We start from the raw sequence: 23,166 nt of genomic DNA, 5'->3' as shown, positions 1-23,166 counted from the left end.
CACCAGACATATCGAGTAGAAACACAATCAACAATACTCCTACACAAGTTGATCTTTGAGATGGCTCTTGCCTATTGAAAGTATGGTATCTCATAAATGTTCCACGCATTTACACAATTCACATTACCACACAATTAACATTACATCTGTTTTATGACAACAGGGCATGGGGTGCCCCTAGGGTGCTGATCTCTGGGTAAAATATACAGTTTACAGCAAAAAAATAATAACAGTCCAGACAGGAGCAAGTGTACGAGTTGGGTCACCTTGATAGTAGTGCTTGGTGCACCTGAGCCAACAAATGATGGAAGTGCCGACGCTGTAGATCTCCACCTTGAAGCCGAGACACGATAGCTTGAGGATGAGCAGGTCGTTAGGGACGATCTTGTGCTTGTTGCAGCAGTAGTTCCAGCCACTCGCCAGCACCATCTCCCCCTGAAAGATCTGCACCTGAACTCATAACTTGCACCACTTGTTTTCACATAGTCTGATGACATGTGGAGGTTTCAGGATGAGCTAGTGCTTCATCATGGTTCCCGAAGGCCTTGGGAATCACCAACATGGCAATGTCCTCGGCGTCTTTGATTTGCATGTAGAATCCGAGTGGCTCCTTGCTCCCACCTCATGGCCAAGCCTTGGCCTGAGGCCAACTTGCATAGGCTTGCTCATCTTGGCGATCTTGCCTGGCACAACCGCCCTCTTGAACCACCGGTTTCTTGGGGTGATGTCCTCAGCGTCCTTCATGCTAGCAACGACATGGACCCGTTGACCGGTGGTGTTCCACTCCGTCTTCACAACCTTGTCAGTTCAGTGGACCACAATAAGTAATCAACGCAATGCCATGATGCAATGATCATAGCGATGCCCAACTACAACTTCATGATCAATGCACCGTTGTGTATCATGACAATTGGAGTTGGGCATTGCTGTGATGCACCATTTAGCCTTTGTCTTCGGGAAGCTATAGCCATGTTACAACAGTTGGAGTATTCACCGGAAGACCAATTGTCAGATTTAGGGTTTCGGGAAAACCCTTGAGGTTCAAACACTGGGGTGCGCACGAAGATTTCCCCCTAGCGAATCACGCTCTCAGCCTCGCTGCGATCCCTAAGCTTAGCTCGATGAACTCACACTAGTGCAGAACCGGGCTATAGCACCGGTTCGTAAGGGCTTTTAGTGCCGGTTTTGTAACCGGCACTAAAGGGTGGGGACTAAAAAGGTCCCCCCCTTTAGTACCGGTTCGTCATGAACTGCCACTAAAGTGCCACCACGTGGCACGAGCCGGGGCCGGGTGCGGGGAGACCTATAGTACCGGTTGGTAACACCAACCGGTACTAAATGTTCGGCTGGTTTTTTCCCTTTAGTTTTGTGTTTTCAATTTAATTTAGAAATTGTTTTTACATTATAATGAGTTGTTAAATCATTAGGTGAAAGTACCCGCAGATTAGTTTCAACTGGATGCATGCATGATCCTAGCTAAGTGATCAAAGTATATATGCCATATCTATATATATTACTTGATCACTTATATTAGGTGAGCAAGTAATTAATATGGATATGGCATATATATACTTGATCACTTAGCTAGCTAGGATCCATCCACTTGAAACTAATATGCGGTTTCTTTCATAAATGATATAATAACTCATCATCATCATATTAATATAAAAACTATTGCATCATATATATCATCACACCAACAAGTTAACGGTATACTAGCTAGCTAAAAATCATTATAGTCGTCATTACCACTATTTAATCATCATAGTCATTACCGCTATCTAATCACCACCAATACCAGTTTAAAGAAGAAACATTCACTTTGTACCAGAAGGAAAGATATCATCAAGTTCAACATGATTACTCTTTGAGATTAAGTTCAGGACGAAGAATACGGACATGAGACGACAAGTACTAAGAGCATGCTAATCACTCCTGCTGCTCTCTCTCAGGTAAAATGGCATAGAACATGTGTAGCTCTCCTGATTCATCATATTGGAGCATGCAGATGAACCTGTATCCTAATCATGGGTTGCGCTTCTGCTTGTTGGCTCCTAGTACTTCTCTGCGATCATTCACAATTTTGCTCCTGTCTTTCACTATTAAGCATTCCTCGGTTCCAGAAATCTTGAATGCACTCGTGTGCAATGTAGGATGTCTTGGCCGTAAGCTAACAATTGACATGCGACCGTTAGTCGAGATCCAATGAGGCACAACTATCATCGGGAGTCCCTGAAGAGAACATCGTATAGTATCATACTTAGCAACATGAAGTTTAGCTTAAAAAATAATGTATGCAAAAGATGCACTGAGGACAAATAGTAAAAATCTTACCATCTTTCCTAAATACATGTGACCATAGTTCAATACGAACATTATTGATCGCACGTTTTGAGTACTAAGATTTGCAAGTCTAGGAAAATAATTTCTCTTGACAGCATCAAGATCCTCAAGCCATGAAACATATTGACTTATCTCCTCGCAGTTTAGTTCAGCCCCGGAACAGTGGACGGTCCTATCTACCAAGCGCTGGACATGTTTGCTTGAATGAAAATAAGCTATCAATAGAAATTAGTTGTCAACTATTTTGAAAAAACAATATCAACATAAATATGGCATGAGAAACTCACATAATGGTAGAATTGGAGGTGTCTGCACATCGACCCAAATGTCTCTATTACCTTCAATATCATCTTCGGGATGAATATAAAAGGTGATAAACATATCAGGCTCAAATGCATAAGCCTTGCATAGTGCTTGCCAAGTTTTGCATTCAAAATGGGTGTAGGTTTCTTGATTGTATAATTTGACGTTGAAGGTATAACCATGCTCGGTCTTCAAGTAAACTCTCTTTACCTCCATAGTTTTGTCACGACTGAAACCTATCTTATCCAAGACAAAAATTCTTGCATGGCAGGGGATACGCTAGTAGAATAGTGAAAATCTAAAATAATAAGTTGAAGCAAATGAAGCATATATAAGTCATGCTTAATTACGAAAAAAGACTTGTCGTTGTGACTTACTGTATCCACTTCGAAGGTCTCATCCAGCTTGATGCTGAAGCGCCTATCATCAACTAGGAAATTTCTGTCGCACAGGCCGCGTTGGTCTTCGCAGTCTTCGCACATAATGAAATCGTTTTCGTCATCAGACGACATTTCCTATGTTCATAGGTGAAACATTAAACACTTATTAGTTATATATTAGTTCAACTAATTAGACTAGTTCTATTAATTCAACTAGCTAGTTCAACTAATTAATTCAACTAAGCACTTACTAAAAGTATACCTAAATAAAGTATAGCTCCTAATTCAACTAATTAACTAGTTCAACTAATTCAATTAATTCAACTAAACTAGTTCTATTAATTTTCTTACTAAAAATAAAGTAGCTAGTTCTATATACTAAAATTTTAATTAGATGATCAAATCTCATATACCTAAATTTAGTATATATTAATTCATCTAACATTAATATAAATTCATCTATAACTAAAAGTATAAAAAACTAACTTTCATCTAACATTACCTAATTCTTATATAATCTAACATTTTGACATTAAACATTTGTGTGTGTGTGTGTGTGTGCAGGAGGCCGCCGGCGAGCGGCAGTCGATCTTACAGCGCGGGGGGGGGGGGGGGCGACGACGGCGATGGGGCGGCGGGCCAGGGGGCGGCGCGACGTACGGCAACGGCGGCGACGGGGGCGGCGATGACGGTGACGGGGGCGGCGCGCGCGGGGACGGGGCGCGACGAAGATGATAACTGAAAATTTTCGTAAGTGCTGGTTATATAGGGGAGGCCTTTAGTACCGGTTGGAGACAGGAACCGGTACTAAAGGTTAAATTTGGCCAGGCGAAGTGGCGGGAAGCGACCCCCTTTAGTACCGGTTCGTGGCTCCACCTGGTACTAAAGACCCATCCTTTAGTGCCGGGTTGAGCCAAGAACCGGTACTAAAGGGGGTGCGCTCCCATTCCGCGATGCTCATTGTTTAGTCCCACCTCGCCGAGCGAAGGGCAGCCACACTGGTTTATAAACCCAGCTGCGGCTGCTCCTTTGAGCTCCTCTATAATGCAGGTCTCTGGGCCTAATTTTGCCGAGCTGCCCTGTGAGCCTACTGGGCCTTATGGGCCTACATATGCACATGCAAGGCCGGGCAGGCCCACTGGGCAGCGCGGAAATAATTTTTTTCATATAGTTATTTTCTTTTGTGGTTTATATATTTTCTTCTATTTGTGAGTAGTTTTTTGCTGTATTTAGAGTTTCTTATATTTAATATTAGTATATTTTATCATTATATTCATATTTGTAGTGATTTTTCAGTTCATTTTGTACTGCTTTTCACTTTCAAGGTGATTTAGCTCTAAGAACAAATCAGTAAATGCATCGAAAATAGCAAATTGTGTCAAAAAAGTTTGAAGTTGTACGAAGTTATTAAAATATTGAATAGCCGGTGTAACAGATGAGTTTTTGTCTGAAACCCTGATACTTCCTAAGAGATTGTCCAGTTTGTACACGAAGTGCATCCAGTTTTTGCCGTAACCCTCTCTACTTTTTTGCACATGCTATGCGGGTGAAATGATGATACCTTGCCAAATTTCAACCTTTCCAGAGTTCATTTTGTACTGCTTTTCACTTTCACGGTGATTTAGCTCTGAAAACTAATCAGTAAATGCATCGAAAATAGCAAATTATGTCAGAAAGGGTTGAAAGTTGATGACGTGGATTTGAATTATGCATCTGAACGCAAAAAACGTCCGGAGTTGTACTAAGTTATTAAAATATTGAATAGCCGGTGTAACAGATGAGTTTTCGTCCAAAACCCTGATACTTGCTAAAAGATTGTCCAGTTTGTACACGAAGTGCATCCAGTTTTTGCCGTAACCCTCTCTACTTTTTTGCACATGCTATGCGAGTAAAATGATGATACCTTGCCAAGTTTCAACCTTTTCAGAGTTTATTTTGTACTGCTTTTCACTTTCACGGCGATTTAGCTCTGAAAAGTAATCAGTAAATGCATTGAAAATAGCAAATTATGTCAGAAAGGGTTGAAAGTTGATGACGTGGATTTGAATTGTGCATCTAAATGCAAAAAAGTCCGGAATTGTACTAAGTTATTAAAATATTGAATAGCCAGTGTAGCAGATGAGTTTTTGTCCGAAACTCTGATACTTCCTAAGAGATTGTCCAGTTTGTACACGAAGTGCATCCAGTTTTTGCCGTAATCCTCTCTACTTTTTTGCACATGCTATGCGGGTGAAATGATGATACCTTGCCAAGTTTCAACCTTTTATGCGTTCATTTTGTACTGCTTTTCACTTTCATGGTGATTTAGCTCTGAAAACTAATCAGTAAATGCATCGAAAATAGCAAATTATGTCAGAAAGGGTTGAAAGTTGATGACGTGGATTTGAATTGTGCATCTGAATGCAAAAAAAGTCTAGAGTTGTACTAAGTTATTAAAATATTGAATAGCCGGTGTAATAGATGAGTTTTCGTCCGAAACCCTGATACTTCCTAAGAGATTGTCTAGTTTGTACACGAAGTGCATCCAGTTTTTGCCATAACCCTCTCTACTTTTTTTGCACATGCTATGCGGGTGAAATGATGATACCTTGCCAAGTTTCAACCTTTTCAGAGTTCATTTTGTACTGCTTTTCACTTTCACGGTGATTTAGCTCTGAAAACAAATCAGTAAATGCATCAAAAATAGCAAATTATGTCAGAAAGGGTTGAAAGTTGATGACGTGGATTTGAATTGTGCATCTGAACGCAAAAAAACTCCGGAGTTGTACTAAGTTATTAAAATATTGAATAGCCGGTGTAACAGATGAGTTTTCGTCCGAAACCCTGATACTTGCTAAGAGATTGTCCAGTTTGTACACAAAGTGCATCCAGTTTTTGCCGTAACCCTCTCTACTTTTTTGCACATGCTATGCGGGTGAAATGATGATACCTTGCCAAGTTTCAACCTTTTCAGAGTTCATTTTGTACTGGTTTTCACTTTCACGGTGATTTAGCTCTAAAAACTAATCAGTAAATGCATCGAAAATAACAAATTATGTAAGAAAGGGTTGAAAGTTGATGATGTGGATTTGAATTGTGCATCTAAATGCAAAAAAAGTCCGGAGTTGTACTAAGTTATTAAAATATTGAATAGCCCGTGTAGCAGATGAGTTTTCGTCCGAAACCCTGATACTTCCTAAGAGATTGTCCAGTTTGTACACGAAGTGCATCCAGTTTTGGCCGTAACCGTCTCTACTTTTTTGCACATGCTATGCGGGTGAAATGATGATACCTTGCCAAGTTTCAACCTTTTTAGAGTTCATTTTGTACAGCTTTTCACTTTCACGGTGATTTAGCTCTGAAAACTAATCAGTAAATGCATCGAAAATAGCAAATTATGTCAGAAAGGGTTGAAAGTTGATGAGGTGGATTTGAATTGTGCATCTGAACGCAAAAAAAGTCCGGAGTTGTACTAAGTTATTAAAATATTGAATAGCCGGTGTAACAGATGAGTTTTCGTCCGAAGCCCTGATATATATACTTCCTAAGAGATTGTCCAGTTCGAACTGGCTCTTGTGTAAACATGTAAAAATATACATAAAATATATTGATCAGTACCGCCTTTCAGCCAAAACGCGCTATTACTACAGAGAAATACATCAAAAATACATTGATCATCAATGATCTTTTTGTGTACAATCTGAATTGTCAATATGAGTCCACTCCGGTAGGAACCGGAGAAGACTCATATTGCGGCCACAAAATCTACACATAGAGTTCAATGAAGATCAAGCGGTTGTGATAGTTTGAGAAGTAACATATTTAAGGTGGTAAAAACTCTATTAGCGGAGCGAGGTGGGACTAAAAAACCAATGTTAACTAGGAACCTCTAGTGCCGGTTTGTGGCATGAACCGGTACTAAAGGTGTCGGTGGGCTCCCAGCCTGACCACAGCCTGCAACAGCCACTTTAGTACCGGTTCGTGGCACGAACCGGTACTAAAGGGTCGCCACGAACCGGTACTAATGATCTCCGCCCACCTAGCCGTTTGGACCGGCACTAATGATCACATTAGTGCCGGTTTTGTTACAAACCGGGACTAATGTGCTTCACATTAGGCCCTTTTTCTACTAGTGTCACAACACAAGAGACACAAGATTTATACAGGTTTGGGCCACGGTTGTGGTTTAATACCCTACTCCTGTGCGGTGGTGGTGGATTGCCTCTTGGGCTAATGATGAACAGTACAAGGGAAGAACAGCCTCCTGAGGAGAGGTGTTCTTGAGCTGGTGTGTATTCTACTTGTTCTGGTCTCGGTCAAGATGAGATCGATCTCCCTCCTAGTGTGGTGGCTAGCCCTATTTATAGAGGCCCTGGTCCTCTTCCCAAATATTGAGCGGGAAGGGATCCAACAACGGCCAATTTGAAAGGGGACAGCTAGTACAAGCTATCCTGACTAAAGGTGGTCTTCGTCTGTCAAAGACGCTGGTGGTGACGCCGTCTTGGGCTCCACGATGACCTCCGTCCTGCCGTCCTGCTGGTCTTGGTCTTGTTGCACCGATATGGAAACCTTTGCCTGATCCCTCGGTACTCCGCGCCTGCGCTTGCCCCCTTAGCACCAAAGGGGAAATGAGGACACTGCTCGCACCGGCGTCCGCCTAGCCTTGGTCATCATGGCTTGCGCGGGAACCTCACGACGTATCCCTTGCTATGATCTCTCTGCCTCCCTCGTGAGCCTGCCTGGTGAGGCCGCTCCTGAAGAGGCCTTGTGTCGTTCGCCCCGCGAGGGTTGGCCCCTCGCGAGGGTCTTGAGTGTTGGTTGACGAAGAAGGGCCGTACTGGGCCATTGGTGGAGCCACATCGCGGGCCGCAGGCAGGCAAGTCTGGGGACCCCCGTTCCCAGAACACCGACAGAAGCCCCCGGGCCCAAGGCGGGCTGGGCTTAGCGGCGAAGCCGAAGGGCAAGTGCAGAGCGCCGCGCGCCCCAACAACCTGTGGCCTTGGTCGACGCGTGGCGACTGATTGGACGTGGGCGTCTCCGCTTCCCCACGCTGCCTCGGCAATTGCCCGACTTGACAAGTCCCTGCTGCATGCAAAAAGGGTTATCATTACCCACGACCGTGGAGGTCGACGGTTGGCCTTCCTTGGGCTATAAATGAGGAGGGGTGAGAGCCCCCGTCGCCCATCTCTTCCAATTCCGCGCACTTCTCCTCCCTTGCTCTGTTGCTTGTAGCGTCCCCTATGGCGCCTGCGAAGAGGTTTTCGGCCACGGAGAAGGGGAAGGCTTGCCAGGAAGGGCCTGGCTCTCCTCTGCCCAAGCGCAGACGCGGTCGCCCTCGCAAGCACTCTATGACCCCCGTCGTGGCTCCCCGTGGCCGCGGCGGTGGCCCTTCACGTGGTGGGGGCCGCCCATGTCGAGGCAGCCCGGTTGGTGGAGGAAGGAATGCTGTGGCCGCGCGGCCTCCCCGGTCGCGCTTCCACTCAGCGGAGGTGCTGCCGGAATTCGTCGTGTGGTCGGAAAACCCGGCCGGCAACTGGCTTCAGCTCCCGTGCTCCTTTGTCAGCGAGCTGCCGGCCGCTGGCCCAGGCGGGCTCTGGCTGCAGGCGGACTGCTGCTGCAGCAGGGCCTCCTGGGTCACGGTGGAGGTCTCCGCCGCCGGCAATGCAGCCCTGGCCCGAGGCTGGCAGACGTTTGCCCGCGCGCGCGGTCTGTCCAGGCGGTGCACCCTCCACTTCAAGTACGATGGCGACGCGATCCTCTACGTGAGGGTGTTCGGAGAAGATGGCTGCCGCGTTGGGTGCTGCCTTAAAGACAACGACAGCGACGAGGTGCTCGGTCTTGGCGACAGTCGTGATGAGGGTGAAGGCGAACTTGCTCCCGGCGGCGACCGTGGCTCGTCAAGCTACGGCGGCTCTTCCTCCAGCGACAGCTCCTCCAGTGGCGGCTACGATCAACCGCCACGCCGCTGTGCCTGCCTTGAGGGCGGCAGCGGGTCGTCCCGTCGCCGCGCTCCGGTGAAGCGCGAGGTGGGGTCTGGCTGAGCTCAGGAGGATGCTGTAGATCCCTCCTCGTGAACTGCTGCAAGGCACGTGCTGCTTTTGTTTTATTTTCCTTCCTTCCTACATTGAGAGAGACAAGTATGGGGCCCCGTGGGGGCGTGCAACAAACTATGATTTCCTAGTTAACATGCTGCATTTATTGTTCCTGTGCTGTGTCATGGCGTCGTTGCTATACGTCAGCGTGTAGGAACAACTTAGCTTTGCATGTTTGAAGTAGTTTCCGCCTCGCGAGGTGCCTGCTTCAGGCCTAGCCGGGCGCCTTAAGAGCTGCAAAAAACTCGTTAAGAGACTACCATTTTCCGAACCCTGGTCGCAAGGGCTGCAGGCCGTGGCCCGGCGCTTCGTGCCGTGGTACCCGAGGGGCACAGACTGAGAGGGGTGCTCCCGCTGCGAGTTTGAACGAGAGGGCCTCGCAAAAATCAGAAGAAAAAGGCTCACGAGGGCACCCGTACAGCCCCCTCACGAGGCTTGCGAGAGTGAGCAAGTCAGACAAAGAGTTGAAGACAGAAAACGGGGGCTGGAAGCGATTGAACAGAACTGGCAAAGAACATCAGAAGCAACTTCAATCAAAGTTCAACCAAGGAAGAGCGAGCCAACTGCAGAAAGCAAATGAAAAGCCGCGTCCGACACCTAGTCTATTCTTCAAGTCTTCTCGCCAGCGTGGAGCTAAGTGCTGCCACTGGGCGTGGGAGGGAGCCCCCGAGACCCAAGGGCGGCACTCCTGAGACTCCAGGGTGTGTACACCCCCACTCATTATTATGTGAGAGTGTCACGGGCGGCGAGCTTCACAGGCACCGGGCCTTCTTCACAGGCATCGGGCCTTTCTTCAGGCGAGCTTCACAGGCACTGGGCCTTCTTCACAGGCACCGGGCCTTTCTTCAGGGGTAGAACTTCCAGAGGTGCTGGATGTTCCAGGCGTTCGGGATGGGTACCCCGTCCTAGGTCTCCAGGCACGTGGCGCCAGGCCTGGAGACGTGATGACCTTGAACGGGCCCTCCCACATGGGTGAGAGCTTATGCAGCCCTTCAGAGCACCCGCCTCAGGACGAGGTCACCTACCTCGAGCGTTCTGGGGCGGACGCTGCGACAGTGATACCGCACAGTGCCTACTGCTATCTTGCCGCCCGTAGCGCGGCTTCACGGCGGCGTTCCTCCCCCAGCACGAGGTCCATCCCCCGCATGGCGTCATGCTGCGCCTCATCAAACGCCAGGACCCGTGCGGAGCGACGCCTGACCTCATGAGGGAGAACCGTCTCCGTTCCGTAGACGAGGAAGAACGGGGTCTCGCCCGTTGGCTTGGTGGCGGTGGTGCGGATGGACCACAACACAGACTGGAGCTCGTCATGCCAGCCCCTGCCGCAGGCCTCCAACTTCTTCTTGAAGGTCCTGGTGTTGAGGCCCTTCAGGACCTCCGCATTGGCGCGTTCGGCCTGGCCGTTGCTCTAGGGGTGCCCCACCAAAGCGTAGCAGATCTGCGTTCCAAGGTTAGCACAATACGTCTTGAAGAGATTGCTAGTGAACTGCAAACCATTGTCGGTGATGATGCGGTTAGGGACCCCAAATCAGCTCACGAGGCCCTTGATGAACTTGACCGCGGGGCCGGCTGGGATGGTGCGGACGGCTTCCACCTCCGCCCACTTGGTGAACTTGTCGATGGTGACGTAGAGGTAGCGGTAGCCCCCATGCGCTCGAGGGAATGGGCCCAAGATATCCAGCCCCCAGACCACGAACGGCCACGAGAGCGGGATGGTCTGCAGGCCCTGAGCTGGCTGATGGATCTGCTTGGCGTGGAATTGGCAGGCCTCGCAGGACTTCACCAGCTCAGTCGCGTCGTTGAGTGCCGTAGGCCAATAGAATCCGCTGCAAAATGCCTTGCCGATGAGGGTCCGTGACGACGAGTGGTGCCCGCAATCTGCACCGTGTATGTCGGCCAGCAGCTCTTTCCCCTGTTCCCTGGAGATGCAACGTAGGGAAACATCATGCGACCACTTCCGGTATAACTCACCGTACTAGATCCAGTAGGTCGTGGCCTGCCCAGCCATGCGCTCCGCGTCCTCCTCTTTCTCCAGCATCGTCCCTTGCGTCAGGTATTCCTTGAATTCCTTGGTCCAGCACCCCTCCTGAGGCTCCAGCGCCAAGAGTAGGCGCGCTCCTGAGGTCGGGCCACAGGCCGGGGCTCCTGTGGTAGGTGGCTGAGGGAGTTTTTCCCGAGGCTGTGCCGTTCTTGAAAATGGTGGTGCCGCCGATGGCTTGAAGAGTCGTTCCTCGAAAACGCCAGGCTCCTGAGGCAGCCGTTTGGACGCCCTTCTAGCGATGTCATAAGCCTCTTGGTTGGTGCCGCGGGGCACATGCTGCAACTCCAGCCCCTAGAACTGCTTCTCCATCTTGCGTACTTCCACAAGATATGCTTCCATGTGCTTGTCCTTCGGCCCATACACCTTGTTGTAGAAGTTGACGAGGAGTTGTGAATCACCCTTGATGACGAGGCGCTTCACTCCCAGTGCTGTTGCAGCTTTCAGGCCTGCTATGAGGCCGTCGTATTCTGCTATGTTGTTGGAGACCTTCTCGCCCTACCGGAAACAGAGCTGTACGGTGTAGTAGAGCTTGTCCTGAGTGGTCATATAAGCACTGCACTAGCCCGAGAATGCACCATCGAAATACATGACCCAGCCATCTGGTACCTCACATCCTGGGGAGAGAGACCGACCCTCGCCCACCTTGAGTTCTGGTGCTTCCGTCCATTCTGCCACGAAATCAGCCAGTGCGGCTCCCTTGATGACCCTAGTTGTGCTGAACTCCAATTGAAACGCCCGCAGCTCAATGTTCCATTCGGCAACTCTCCCAGCGGAGTTGGGGCTCCTGAGTACCCTTTCCAATGGGTAGGCCGAGACGACCTTGATGGGGTGACCTTGAAAGTAGTGCCGCAGCTTGCGCGAGGCCACCAAGAGCGCGAGTAAGAGCTTTTGAGGCATGGGGTACTGTGCTCTTGCATCCCGCAACACCGTGCTGACGAAGTACACCGGGTGCTCGACGAGGGTGGGGGCGCTGACGTGGCCTGCGTCTTTCGGAGGTTGAGGCGCCTCCTGAGATAATGGAGCCCCTAGCGCCTTGTCGCTTGGTGGGGCCTCTTCACCCCCGGGGGCATCGTCCTGCTGAGCTTGGTCTCTTGCTGCTGTTGTCATGGTCCTCGCGAGGCTTTCTTGGTCTTGTGCTGCCCCAGCTGAGGTCGTAGCTAGTCGGGGCATGGCCTTAGCCTGGCGCTCCTCCCGAACCGCCACCAGGGCTGCGCTGGCGGAGTAGGGAGTGGCGGCAAGGCAGAGCACCAGGGGCTCAAGAGGGCGTGGCGCCACCATCACGGGAGGGCTGGTCAGGTATTCCTTGAGGTCTTGAAATGCTTGGTCGGCCTCTTGTGTCCACTCAAACGGGCCCTTTTTCTTCATCAGCTTGAAGAACGGTAGGGCACGCTCCCCCAGCATGGAGATGAAGCATCCTAACGCGGTGACGCGATCGGCGAGCTTCTGCATTTCGCTGAGGGTTTGCGGCGGACTCATGTCTTCGATGTCCTTGACCTTCTTCGGGTTGGCCTCGATCTCCCTATGGGACACGAGGAAGCCCAACAGCTTGCCGGAAGGGACGCCGAACACGCACTTTTCCGGGTTGAGTCGCAGGTCCACCTGGCGGAGGCTCGCGAAGGTCTTCTCCAAGTCCTGGATCAAGGTGCTTGCCTCCCGAGATTTCACCACAATGTCGTCGACGTAAGCCTCGGCATTTCTCCCGAGCTGCCGGCCCAAGGCAATGTGCATCAGCCATTGGAAGGTCGCGCCCGCATTGCGTAACCCAAACGATATGCAAGTGTAGCAGTATACCCCACATGAGGTTAGGAAGGCTGTCTTCTCCACGTCTTCTACTGCCATCTTGATCTGGTGATAACCTAAGAACGCATCCAGGAAACACAGCAGGTCGCACTTTGCGGTGGAGTCGACAATCTGGTCGATGCGGGGAAGCGGGAATGGATCTTGGGGGCAGGCCTTGTTGAGGTTGGTGAAGTCGACACACATGCGCTCCTTTCCCCCCTTTTTTGGCAAGACAACGGGGTTTGCCAGCCATTCCGGGTAGCGAACCTCGCGAATAACTCATGTTGCCTCCAGGTTGCGGGTTTCTTGGACGATGAAGGCCTGCTTCTTGGTGGACTACCGCCTCGCCTTCTGCTTCACAGGGCGTACATTGGGGCACACATTCAGGTGATGCTCAATCACCTCCCTTGGGACCCTCGCTAGCTGCTTGGGTTCCCATGCGAACACCTCATTGTTCGAGCGCAAGAACCTCACCAACGCCTCCTCTTGGTCGGGGTCGAGGCCGGCACCTATGGTGAAGGTGGCTCCCGAGGACCCGTCTTCCTCAACTGGCGCCTGCTTGGTCTCCGCCTTATCCTGGGTGAACAACTGCTTCTTTTTGGTCGGTGTAGCTTCCTTGGCCTTGGAGGCGTCCGTGTCGGCGGGCTGTGCCGCCACGGCGGACTTGAGGGCAAGCTTGAGCACCATAAGAGCCTCCTTGGTATCTCCGGCTATGGCGAGGACGCCCTTGCTTCCGGGCATCTTCACGAGGTTGTAGGCCGGATGGATTGCTGCCATGAACTGAGCCAGGGCAGGGTATCCAAGGATGGCGTTGTACTGGAGGCCGATGTGAGCAATGTCGAAGTCGACCAGCTCCGTGCAGTAGTTGTCGCGAGTGTCGAAGGTCACGGGAAGGCGGATCTGCCCTAGGGAACTGGAGGAACCGCCCCCGACGCCTGAGAAGGGCTTGCTGGGTTGGAGCCGCTCCGGCGTTACGTGGAGGAGGCTGAAGGCCTCCACCGAGAGCACGTTGAGGCCGGCACCGCCGTCGATGAGGGTTTTGGTGACGGCCACCTGGAAGATGGTGGGCATGTAGAGCATCGGGAGCGCACCCGAGCAGGTGGTGGTGACGGGGTGATCTTCTGAGTCGAAGGTCAGGTCGGCCTTGGGCGCCACCCAACCCGGGGGAGCTCCTTGCCGTGCGAGGATGGTGCTGATCTGGCGAAAGAATGGCCCAGGAGAGCTGCGACGACCGGGGGCGCCGGCGCTACGTAGTGGGCGAGGAAGAGGTCGCGCAGCTCCTCCCAGGAGGCCACAGAAGATGCCGGCAGGTTGAGCAACCAAGCGCGCGGGACGCCGGTGAGGGCCATGGGAAGCCAGTTGGCCATGACCCTGTCGTCGCCCCCGGCCTTAAGGACGGCCTCCTCGTACGCCAGCAAGAAAGCCACCTCGTTTGCCGTGCCGTCATAGCGCGGTGGCATCTCTGGCTTGAACTTAGGCGGCCACCGCACCCGCCGCAAGGCGGGGGCCAAGGCTCGAAGCCCCCTGGCCCCAGCACTTGTACCGATCGCCGGGGCCAGAGGCGCGATGCCCGCCATGAGGGTGAAGCACGGTGTTGGCGGAGTGAGGGTCGGCCGAAAGAAAGTTCCGGCACACCCCTACCTGGCGCGCCAAATGTCGGATTTATGGTGCTGGGAAAACCCTTGAGGTTCGAACACTGGGGTGCGCACGAAGATTTCCCCCTAACGAATCACGCTCTCAGCCTCGCCGCGATCCCTAAGCTTAGCTCGATGAACTCACAACACAAGAGACACAAGATTTATACAAGTTCGGGCCACCGTTGTGGTGTAATACCCTACTCCTGTGTGGTGGTGGTGGATTGCCTCTTGGGCTGATGATGAATAGTACAAGGGAAGAACAGCCTCCTGAGGAGGGGTGTTCTTGAGCTGGTGTGTATTCTACTTGTTCTGGTCTCGGTCGAGATGAGATCGATCTCCCTCCTACTGTGGTGGCTAGCCCTATTTATAGAGGCCCTGGTCCTCTTCCCAAATATTGAGCGGGAAGGGATCCAACAACGGCCAATTTGAAAGGGGACAGCTAGTACAAGCTATCCTGACTAAAGGTGGTCTTCGCATGTCAAAGACACTGGTGGTGACGCCGTCTTGGGCTCCACGATGACCTCCGTCCTGTCGTCCTGCTGGTCTTGGTTTTGTTGCACCGATATGGAAACCTTTGCCTGATGCCTCGGTACTCTGCGCCTGTGTTTGCCCCCTTAGCACCAAAGGGGAAACGAGGACACTACGCGCGCTGCCGCCCGCCTAGCCTTGGTCATCATGGCTTGCGTCACGGGAACCTCACGAGGTACCCCTTGCCTTGATCTCTCTGCCTCCCTCACGAGCCTGCCTGGTCAGGCCGCTCCTGAAGAGGCCTTGTGCCGTCCGCCCCGCGAGGCTTGACCCCTCGCGAGGGTCTTGAGTATTGGTTGACGAAGACGGACCGTACTGGGCCACTGGAGGATTCACGCCGCGGGCCGCAGGCAGGCATGTCTGGGGACCCCTGTTCCTAGAACGTCGACACCAATGGCTCCACGACACTAGTACAAGGTGATGCTTTGTTATGGGTATTCACCGGAAGCTATAGGCAAAGCTGTTGGTGAGACAGAGAAGTTTGCTTCGACCTACCACACAAGGAGGATCTTCGATGCAATGAGCGACTTGATCTTCAATGTAATGAGCTACATGGGCAGCGCAATGCACATGGCACAGTGCAAGAATCTATATACTTTACTTAAACTAGATCATCAAGTATGCCTAGTTCTTGGAAAAGAAGAGTATGCCTATTTCTGTTATTTCTTTAAATATATCTAGCATCAGTGTGGTGCTTGGGACGTCGGTAGGATAATGATACTGAAGAGCCTCTTTTTTCACTTAAAAACTAGTAGAACGAAGAGCATTTAGGTGAGAATTTAAATTATAGTAACAATTTAGAGGTTGATGATGCGGATGGCTCGAGGGGGAAACAGGATATGGTTCAAACACTTGACATTTTCAATTGGTGTCCATGGGTCGGCTTCAGATCCAAGGGTTCTACAAAATGTACTTAACCGTGGTTTTGAAGTACCTCCTGGTAAATTTTATCTTGTAGATGTTGGCTATATACAATCACGCCACAATTTTTACTAGATATCAGTTACAAGAACAAGGGCTCGTCAGAAGCCCAAACGATGACCAGGAACTATTCAACCTTCGCAATCCACAACTTTGAAATTATATTTAGAGGACTATTGGTATGCTGAAAAATATTCCTATACTAAAAGTTGTTTCATGTTGCATGTATGCAACATTTCACATTACTCGGTTCACAAAAAGATTGCATATCTGTTGCTGCTTGTGTTATTCATAATTTCACGCGACTGCATAATGGAGAGATGTCCTAGCCCAAACAATGCTCCACATTCATCTACAAAGGATTGTTGCTGTACCAAACGGAGACCACAACTATAATGGAGATATTCATGCATTTAATTACTCCAGAGAAGTCAGAAATCAAAAGGGGATGCTATAGCAGATGTGGGTTCAATACATAACACAAAGTCCTCAGAAAATGTAATATGAGATGCAAGTTCATTACCATTACTTGACACATTATTTGTTGATGTAAATTATTTTCTCACGCCTTGACATGATATATGAATCTTACATATGAAGCCACCACAATGAAAGTTCCGCCATCTAGGTACTACCAAAATAAATATTTGCCATCTGGGCCACTACGACTGATTAAACAGACCAAAAGTATTGCTACCTACTGGATAAAAGCTTCACTAATGCGTGACCGCAATTGGCTGCGCACAATCTCCCTTTTAACCCAAGCCAACCGAAGAGCATCTGTAGAGAAGGATAAGAAAAGTTCCCTATTCTTCTTACTTTTGAAGATATCTGCTGCCACTAAAATATCACCTACTTGCAGACCTTGTAACTTTTCGATTGTTGTGATACACTTGGTAATGCTGCATGGATGCTCCAGCTTCCTCTCCTCAATTGCAGCAAACTGATCAATTTCTTCCAGCTTCAGTTTTAGGTATCGCTCAAGGAACACATCGTCATGGTCACGTTTCTTGGTTTCTCTATCATGTTGCATAGGAGTAGATGAATGTGGGAGAGAATCCAGATTGTCGTCCTTGCTTAGTTTAGACTCGGCCAAAAAACAGAGATTGGTGACAACACCAGAGCAAGCGACTGCAATTGTAAGAAATGAACATGAGCATTAGTGCTGCAGCCACAATAGACAAATCAAGGATACCAAATATTAACTTATCACATACCCTTCTTAAGAAAAACTTCGGAGAGCTCACACTTGGACCCAAACTTCCCCTGACGAGTGATCAAGGTCTCTTTGGTCGGTGAATCAAAGGCAGGGTCTTCAATGAGAGCATTAACAAATACCCATAGGTAGCGATTTGCAGTATCCAAATTCATGTTAGCGTGCTTGTTTTTCCTGTTTACAATGCCCCTCAAATAGTTGGCGATTTGGTCTGCAACATAGTCAACATGAGTTCCACCTCTTATGGTCGCAATTCCATTTACAAAAATGACCTGCAATCCAAACAAAATATCTGAGGTATACCTGTAACAACACGCTACAACGGAGCTGTACAGGAAACTAGCCCACACTAACCTGCTGAAACTGGCCTTCACTTAGACTCACACACACCTCCCAGTGATCATTTACCTTCTGGTAGATTCTGAAAGAAAAACAAATTTGGATGATCGGAAATAGTACTTGTCAGAGCTTTTCATGGACACACACAAACCCAGAAAAACTATGCCAAACCTTGGTAGATCGGGTCCTTCTTTGGAAGCAGGGTAAGTATAGAGTTGCACGTAGTCGGAGAAGCTTTTTGCTGCTACCTTCTGACCATTCAACTCAACCTTCACGGTTTTGCCAAGGGTGCCCGCCATATCGACTACTCTCTTCCTCATGAGTGCCACAACATCATTGTCGAGCTCGGTCATGTTGAACTTGGCAAGATCAGGCTTGAAGGTAACTCTGGTCCAGTTCTCAGACTGCTCGCACTTTTTAATCTCAGGCTCTGACTTCTTCCCCATGTTTTCATAGAAAACCTGCACAAGCATTTAAGGAGGAAAGTCATGAACTCGTGATATATCATGCACTTGGTGGAGTAAATAGCACTGGCGGTCTATGAACTTGCACTGCGGGTGCACTTTAGTCACACAACTTGCAAACCGGAAGAACCCGTCACAGAACTTGCATTGCGGGTGCAATCAAGTCACACGCGCCAGCTGAACCGCGCCGACACCTGGTTTTCTCTGATTTCAGTTCACACGCGTCGCACGTGATGGCCGCTTTTTTTGCAGATAGCCCCCTGAAGTCTCAAGCAATGCCGCATTGAAACACTCCTCTGTTTTCTCTTGCTGCCTTTGTTCGTTGCCGATGGGAGAGGAGACAGGCGGCACCGCGCCGTCATGGAGATCGTCGGCGGACAGGGTGCCGGTCCAGATGGTGTTCCATCCGACGGTGGAGTTGCCGGTTCTTCGCACTGAATGGCACGGGGGTCCGACTTATGGTTAGTTTCCCCCTCGCCCAATTTTAGTTAGGGTTTTCTCCTTCATGCAATAGATGAAATACTGGTGGTGCATCTAACTAGTTTTAGGTCTGAGATGTGCAGTACTAGGTACTTTACATGGTTGGTACCTCTTTTTGTATGTTGGGCTGCATCCTAGGGTTAGTTCATATTGCCTCCGCTCACAATCAGTCCACTTTGCAAATGTAGGATATGATACGGTGAAATTCAGTGTGGAGGTGCATCATGGTGGGTTTTTTGCGGGAAAAGGAGTGAATCTGACATATTTGGATGAGAAGATAACATGGTTTGACAACCTGGACAGGAATACACTATGTACTGATGTGATCTGCTATATGCTAGCACAACTTAATTATCCTGATGAGGAGAAAATTATGCTATGGTGCCCACCTGGTAAAACTCTTGCAGATGTGGTGGAAATTAACTTGGAAAATGACTGTTTAAAGATGGCTAGAGCATCTGTGTACTCCAAGGTACTGGTTCTGTTTGTTAAACATATCAGAGAACATGATCAAGAGGAGGAAGATGACATTGCAATTAAAGGTTCCCATGCACTACCTACAGTTATAATGAGCCCTTTTAGCACAGAGAAGATTAGGAAGATGAAATCAGAGACAGTGGCAGGTAGTTCAGAAAATGCATCTACTGTAGAGCAACAAGCAGATGCAGATGGGTCAGAGGGCCAAGAAAAATCAGATGTGTCAGAGAATTCAGAAGTTTCAGAAGAAGAGTACGATTGTGATTCAGACATTGATCCTACTTGGTACGACAGTGATTATGGAATGGAGGAGCAGGATGATAAGGACTATGATAAGAATGTAGATGATGTTGTGCATGATGCTATGGTTGAGAAGGGCAAAAACATAGGAGCTGAATATAGGCATGTTCCTAGGTCAGATGATGTTCATGAGGATGATCTGCAACTGCCAGAAGAGGATGACTTGGAGAAAAGACATAAAAGTGACTCCGATGATGAGGAGTACAAGGCAAAGAAAAAGAAGGAGAAACCTATATATAGGTTTAAAACATTTAACCCTTCTGTTGACATGGAAAACCCTCAGTTCAAGCTAGGAATGGTATTTGATTCAGTGGATCTACTTAGGAAAGTTGTAGCACAATATGCAGTAAAGAACAGGGTGCAAATTAAGAAGAAAAGAAATAACAAGCAAAGGTTTGAGGTTGTGTGTTCTGAGGGTTGCCCTTGGAAGCTTGTGGCTGTCAATGACAACAGGACACAGTCCTTCCTTGTAAAGACTTATGTTGGAGAGCATACATGTGAAAAAGTTTGGGATGTGAAGGAACTAACAGCCCCTTTTCTTGCCAATAAATATGTAGAGAAGTTCAGAGACAATGACAAGATTTCACTGTCTACCTTTTCAAGAAAAGTCAGGAAGAAATTCAACATGGAAGTTAGCAGGCACAAGCTAGGGAGAGCTAGGAAAGCAGCATTGGAAGTTGTGCGTGGGGATGAGGTGAAGCAGTACTCATTGCTTTGGAGATATGCAGAGGAAGTAAGACATAGCAATCCAGGGTCATCTTTCTATCTGAACCTAGAGAATGGCCTATTTAGTACTTGCTACTTAAGTTTGGCAGCTTGTAAAATAGGTTGGCTGAAGGGCTGCAGGCCAATCATTTGTATTGATGGCACGTTCATTTGGAGCCGGCGGTGAATGTGTGTTCTCGTCGTCGGAGTCTGGCTTCCATGGCCCCGTAGGAGGTGCAGGAACAGCCACGGTGAGCACGTTTGGCACACCTGAAGGGTTGCGCAGCCACGCGGTCACCAGCAACACCCACTTGTCGGTGGCCGGGAGCATGTCAATGAGCTCGCCGTCGACACCGGCGAGCACCAGGTTGACGGTGTGTGGATCCCAAGCCTCCTCCGGCAACCCCTCCAAACTCAGCAACGTCTTGTACTTGAGCTCCCCCGGCTTGCCACGCGAGAAGCTTGACCAGCGCTGAAAAGAAATCCTGCTGCCACAACAACGAAGCTGCTCCGACGCGTGCACCACACGAGTGCAATCATCTGTCGACTCGAAGCGAACGAAAAAATGGAATGGTGGGCAAGTGACCTCCACCTTGGTTGTCGTCCGTCGAACAGCACAGTGAGACTCCATCGCCGCCGCTAGTGCCTCCGGCGTCACCACGCTCCGCGGCTGTCCAATGATGGTGGCGTACAGGACACGGCCATAGAAATCTCCCTCGAGAGCCGCCATGCCAGCAGTGCGAGCGATGACAACCCGCCCGCACTCCGGCCGCAACTCCGGCTTGCCCCGCTGCCACACCTCTTGAGGAAACAAACATGAGTCCCGGATGCGAGGCCATGCCACAGCGGGCGCCGGAGACCTGCCATCGCGGACGCCGGCGACGACGCGGCTGGCCAGTGCCACGCTCTCCGAGCTGCCGCCTGCCATACTGTCCGCCATGATGATGGCGGCACCACGGCTACTTCCGGCGAGGGAGGAGGAACAACTCCAGCCAGGAAAGCCGCCACCGCTCGAGCTCTCGCTGCCGTCACCACCGCCGCCGCCCATCTGCCGCCGCCGTAGGTGTGAGAGGAGAGACGAGAACTAGGGATTTGGTTTCGATTTGGGAACTATGGTTCGATTCGGTTATAAATCTACAGAGATTGCAATACGGCCCTCAAACAATATCGCGAAGGACTTTTCTGCAAAAGTACTGAGAAAACCGTGCGTCGGCGCGGTTCAGCTGGCGCATGTGACTTGATTGCACCCGCAATGCAAGTTCTGTGACGGGTTCTTCCGGTTTGCAAGTTGTGTGACTAAAGTGCACCCGCAGTGCAAGTTCATAGACCGCCAGTGCTATTTACTCCACTTGGTGAATTGGGTGGCTGGGCCTCAAGAATGTACTAAACCTACAGTTGTAATGTACAAGGGAAATTAGTTAATATTGAGCGTACCCTCTACAAACCTAATACTCAGTTCAAATTAGATATGTGTCGTCATGTCAGTTTTAAATTAGATATGTGTCTTCACGGTAAAGCTAACTGAAAACTTATGCAGTCAGGTCATACAGACGAGCAATTTTGGACTGACCCTGCAATTTTTTTCATCCGTTTTGCCCGTTTAAACAGCGCAGATACTCCAATCTACTATCAGCAAGGTCCACGTATGGTCTATAAAAGAAAAGAACTACGGTCTCGCACCCCATTGTCACCAGATTCTGAACTCTGGTGTGGTCACAACCAAACGCACGTAATTGCAATCTCACATGGCACATCGAAAAGCAAAATATCAAACTGTAAAACGCTCAGTCTCACCTGCTTGTACTTCTTCTGCCGGCGCCCATCAGCGATCTCGATGACGTACTCCCTCGAGAAGATGTTGGTGAGTTTCACGCCGTAGCCATTCCGCCTGCCGGTGGTCTTCCGCTCGTTGCCATAGTAGTCCCTGCTAGAGATGAGATGGCCGAAGAACACCTCAGGCAGGTAGACGCCCTCCTCCTGGTCGATCTCAACGGGTATGCCCTCTCCGTTGTTGTAGACAGAGATACAGCCGCCCTCGACGTCGATGTCGACCCGGAGGGAGTCCATAGAGGGGTCGCGCCGCTTGTTGTCGGCGGCGTTGACGAGGATCTCGTCGAAGATCTTATAGAGGGCGGGGACGTAGGTGACACGCCGTTCCACCATGCCACCTTCCTCGTAAACACAGATCATCTGCGTGTGCTTCGCGACCGATCCGACGTGGGTGTCCGGGCGCAGCAGGATGTACTCCAGCTGCGTCTTCGCCCGGTACACCTCCTCGGTGGTCTCCTTGGCGCCGCTCGCCACGATGGAGATGGGCTTCAGCGCGGGATTCGTGGGGGCGGCGGCCATGGCGGCACAACGAGGCTGTGTGCCGCTAGGGATTTGGTGTCGGGGATTGCGGGATGGGGGAAGGAGAAGGGGCCGGGTTCCAAATTTAAATTTCGGAGTAGGGTCCTCGTGGTGGGGTCGCGGAACGGAAGGCTGAGATCCCGTGGCAATATTGCGGTTCCGGTGGAAATCAAAAAGGAACGTTGGGTTTAAGAGTTCTTTTTTCAATAAATATAAAGGGTGGATTTTACGAGTTTAAAATGATGCATCAAGAGGATACAAACACGATGAGCATACACCCGACCTCTACGGGCTTATGAGTTTTAAGCTATCAGAGTAGTACATATGAAAATGATAGTGGGTCCCTTATGTAAGCCCCCCTGATTACTTTATCATTCGCGTTATGTTCGCACATGAATACGTCATTGTGTGTGTCGGCGGGTGATCTCCAGACCCGGGGATCGAGGATGCCCCGTATTTGTTAGTTCGGCCAGGGGCTAAAACACTAAGCCAATCAACTCACGAGGATTACCGGGAAGAGCACGAACACAAAAGGGGTTTAGATAGCTTCGGGCCGCCGCCGAGGCATAAAACCCTACATTATGTTGGTATTTCATATCAGCACAAAGATACAAGTGTATGGGTATACAAATGTATGATGGTCGAGGTGTGATAGGAGGTGGTCGGGGTACTCGCTAGAGTGACCGGATGACTACCTCTCCTTTATCTTCCTATCTTTTGCTAAGTGCTTTTTGTGCGAGTGTGCTTCCAAGAAAAAATCTCCCCCTCGGTTCGACCACGACCCTCCCCTTATATAGACCCGGGGTACCACACTTGGTCTCACTAATAAATTT

At 49.7% G+C, this 23,166-nt stretch overlaps 1 protein-coding gene across 1 annotated transcript; it reads right to left on the bottom strand.

Moving 5' to 3' along the window:
• Positions 1-16,507: 16,507 nt before the first annotated feature.
• Positions 16,508-22,363, bottom strand: LOC123110468 (DNA topoisomerase 2). Its single transcript, XM_044530995.1, has 5 exons — positions 21,779-22,363; positions 17,730-18,019; positions 17,574-17,640; positions 17,221-17,491; positions 16,508-17,134 (listed from the first exon to the last, which is right to left on the bottom strand). The coding sequence occupies exons 1-5, from the start codon at positions 22,331-22,333 to the stop codon at positions 16,701-16,703; spliced, it is 1,617 nt and encodes a 538-aa protein (XP_044386930.1). The 5' UTR covers positions 22,334-22,363; the 3' UTR covers positions 16,508-16,700.
• Positions 22,364-23,166: the final 803 nt, after the last annotated feature.

Source organism: Triticum aestivum, chromosome 5B (genome assembly GCF_018294505.1).
Source record: "Triticum aestivum cultivar Chinese Spring chromosome 5B, IWGSC CS RefSeq v2.1, whole genome shotgun sequence".
In the NCBI taxonomy this organism is placed as follows: domain Eukaryota; kingdom Viridiplantae; phylum Streptophyta; class Magnoliopsida; order Poales; family Poaceae; genus Triticum; species Triticum aestivum.
This window is presented reverse-complemented; position numbering and strand designations above follow the sequence as displayed.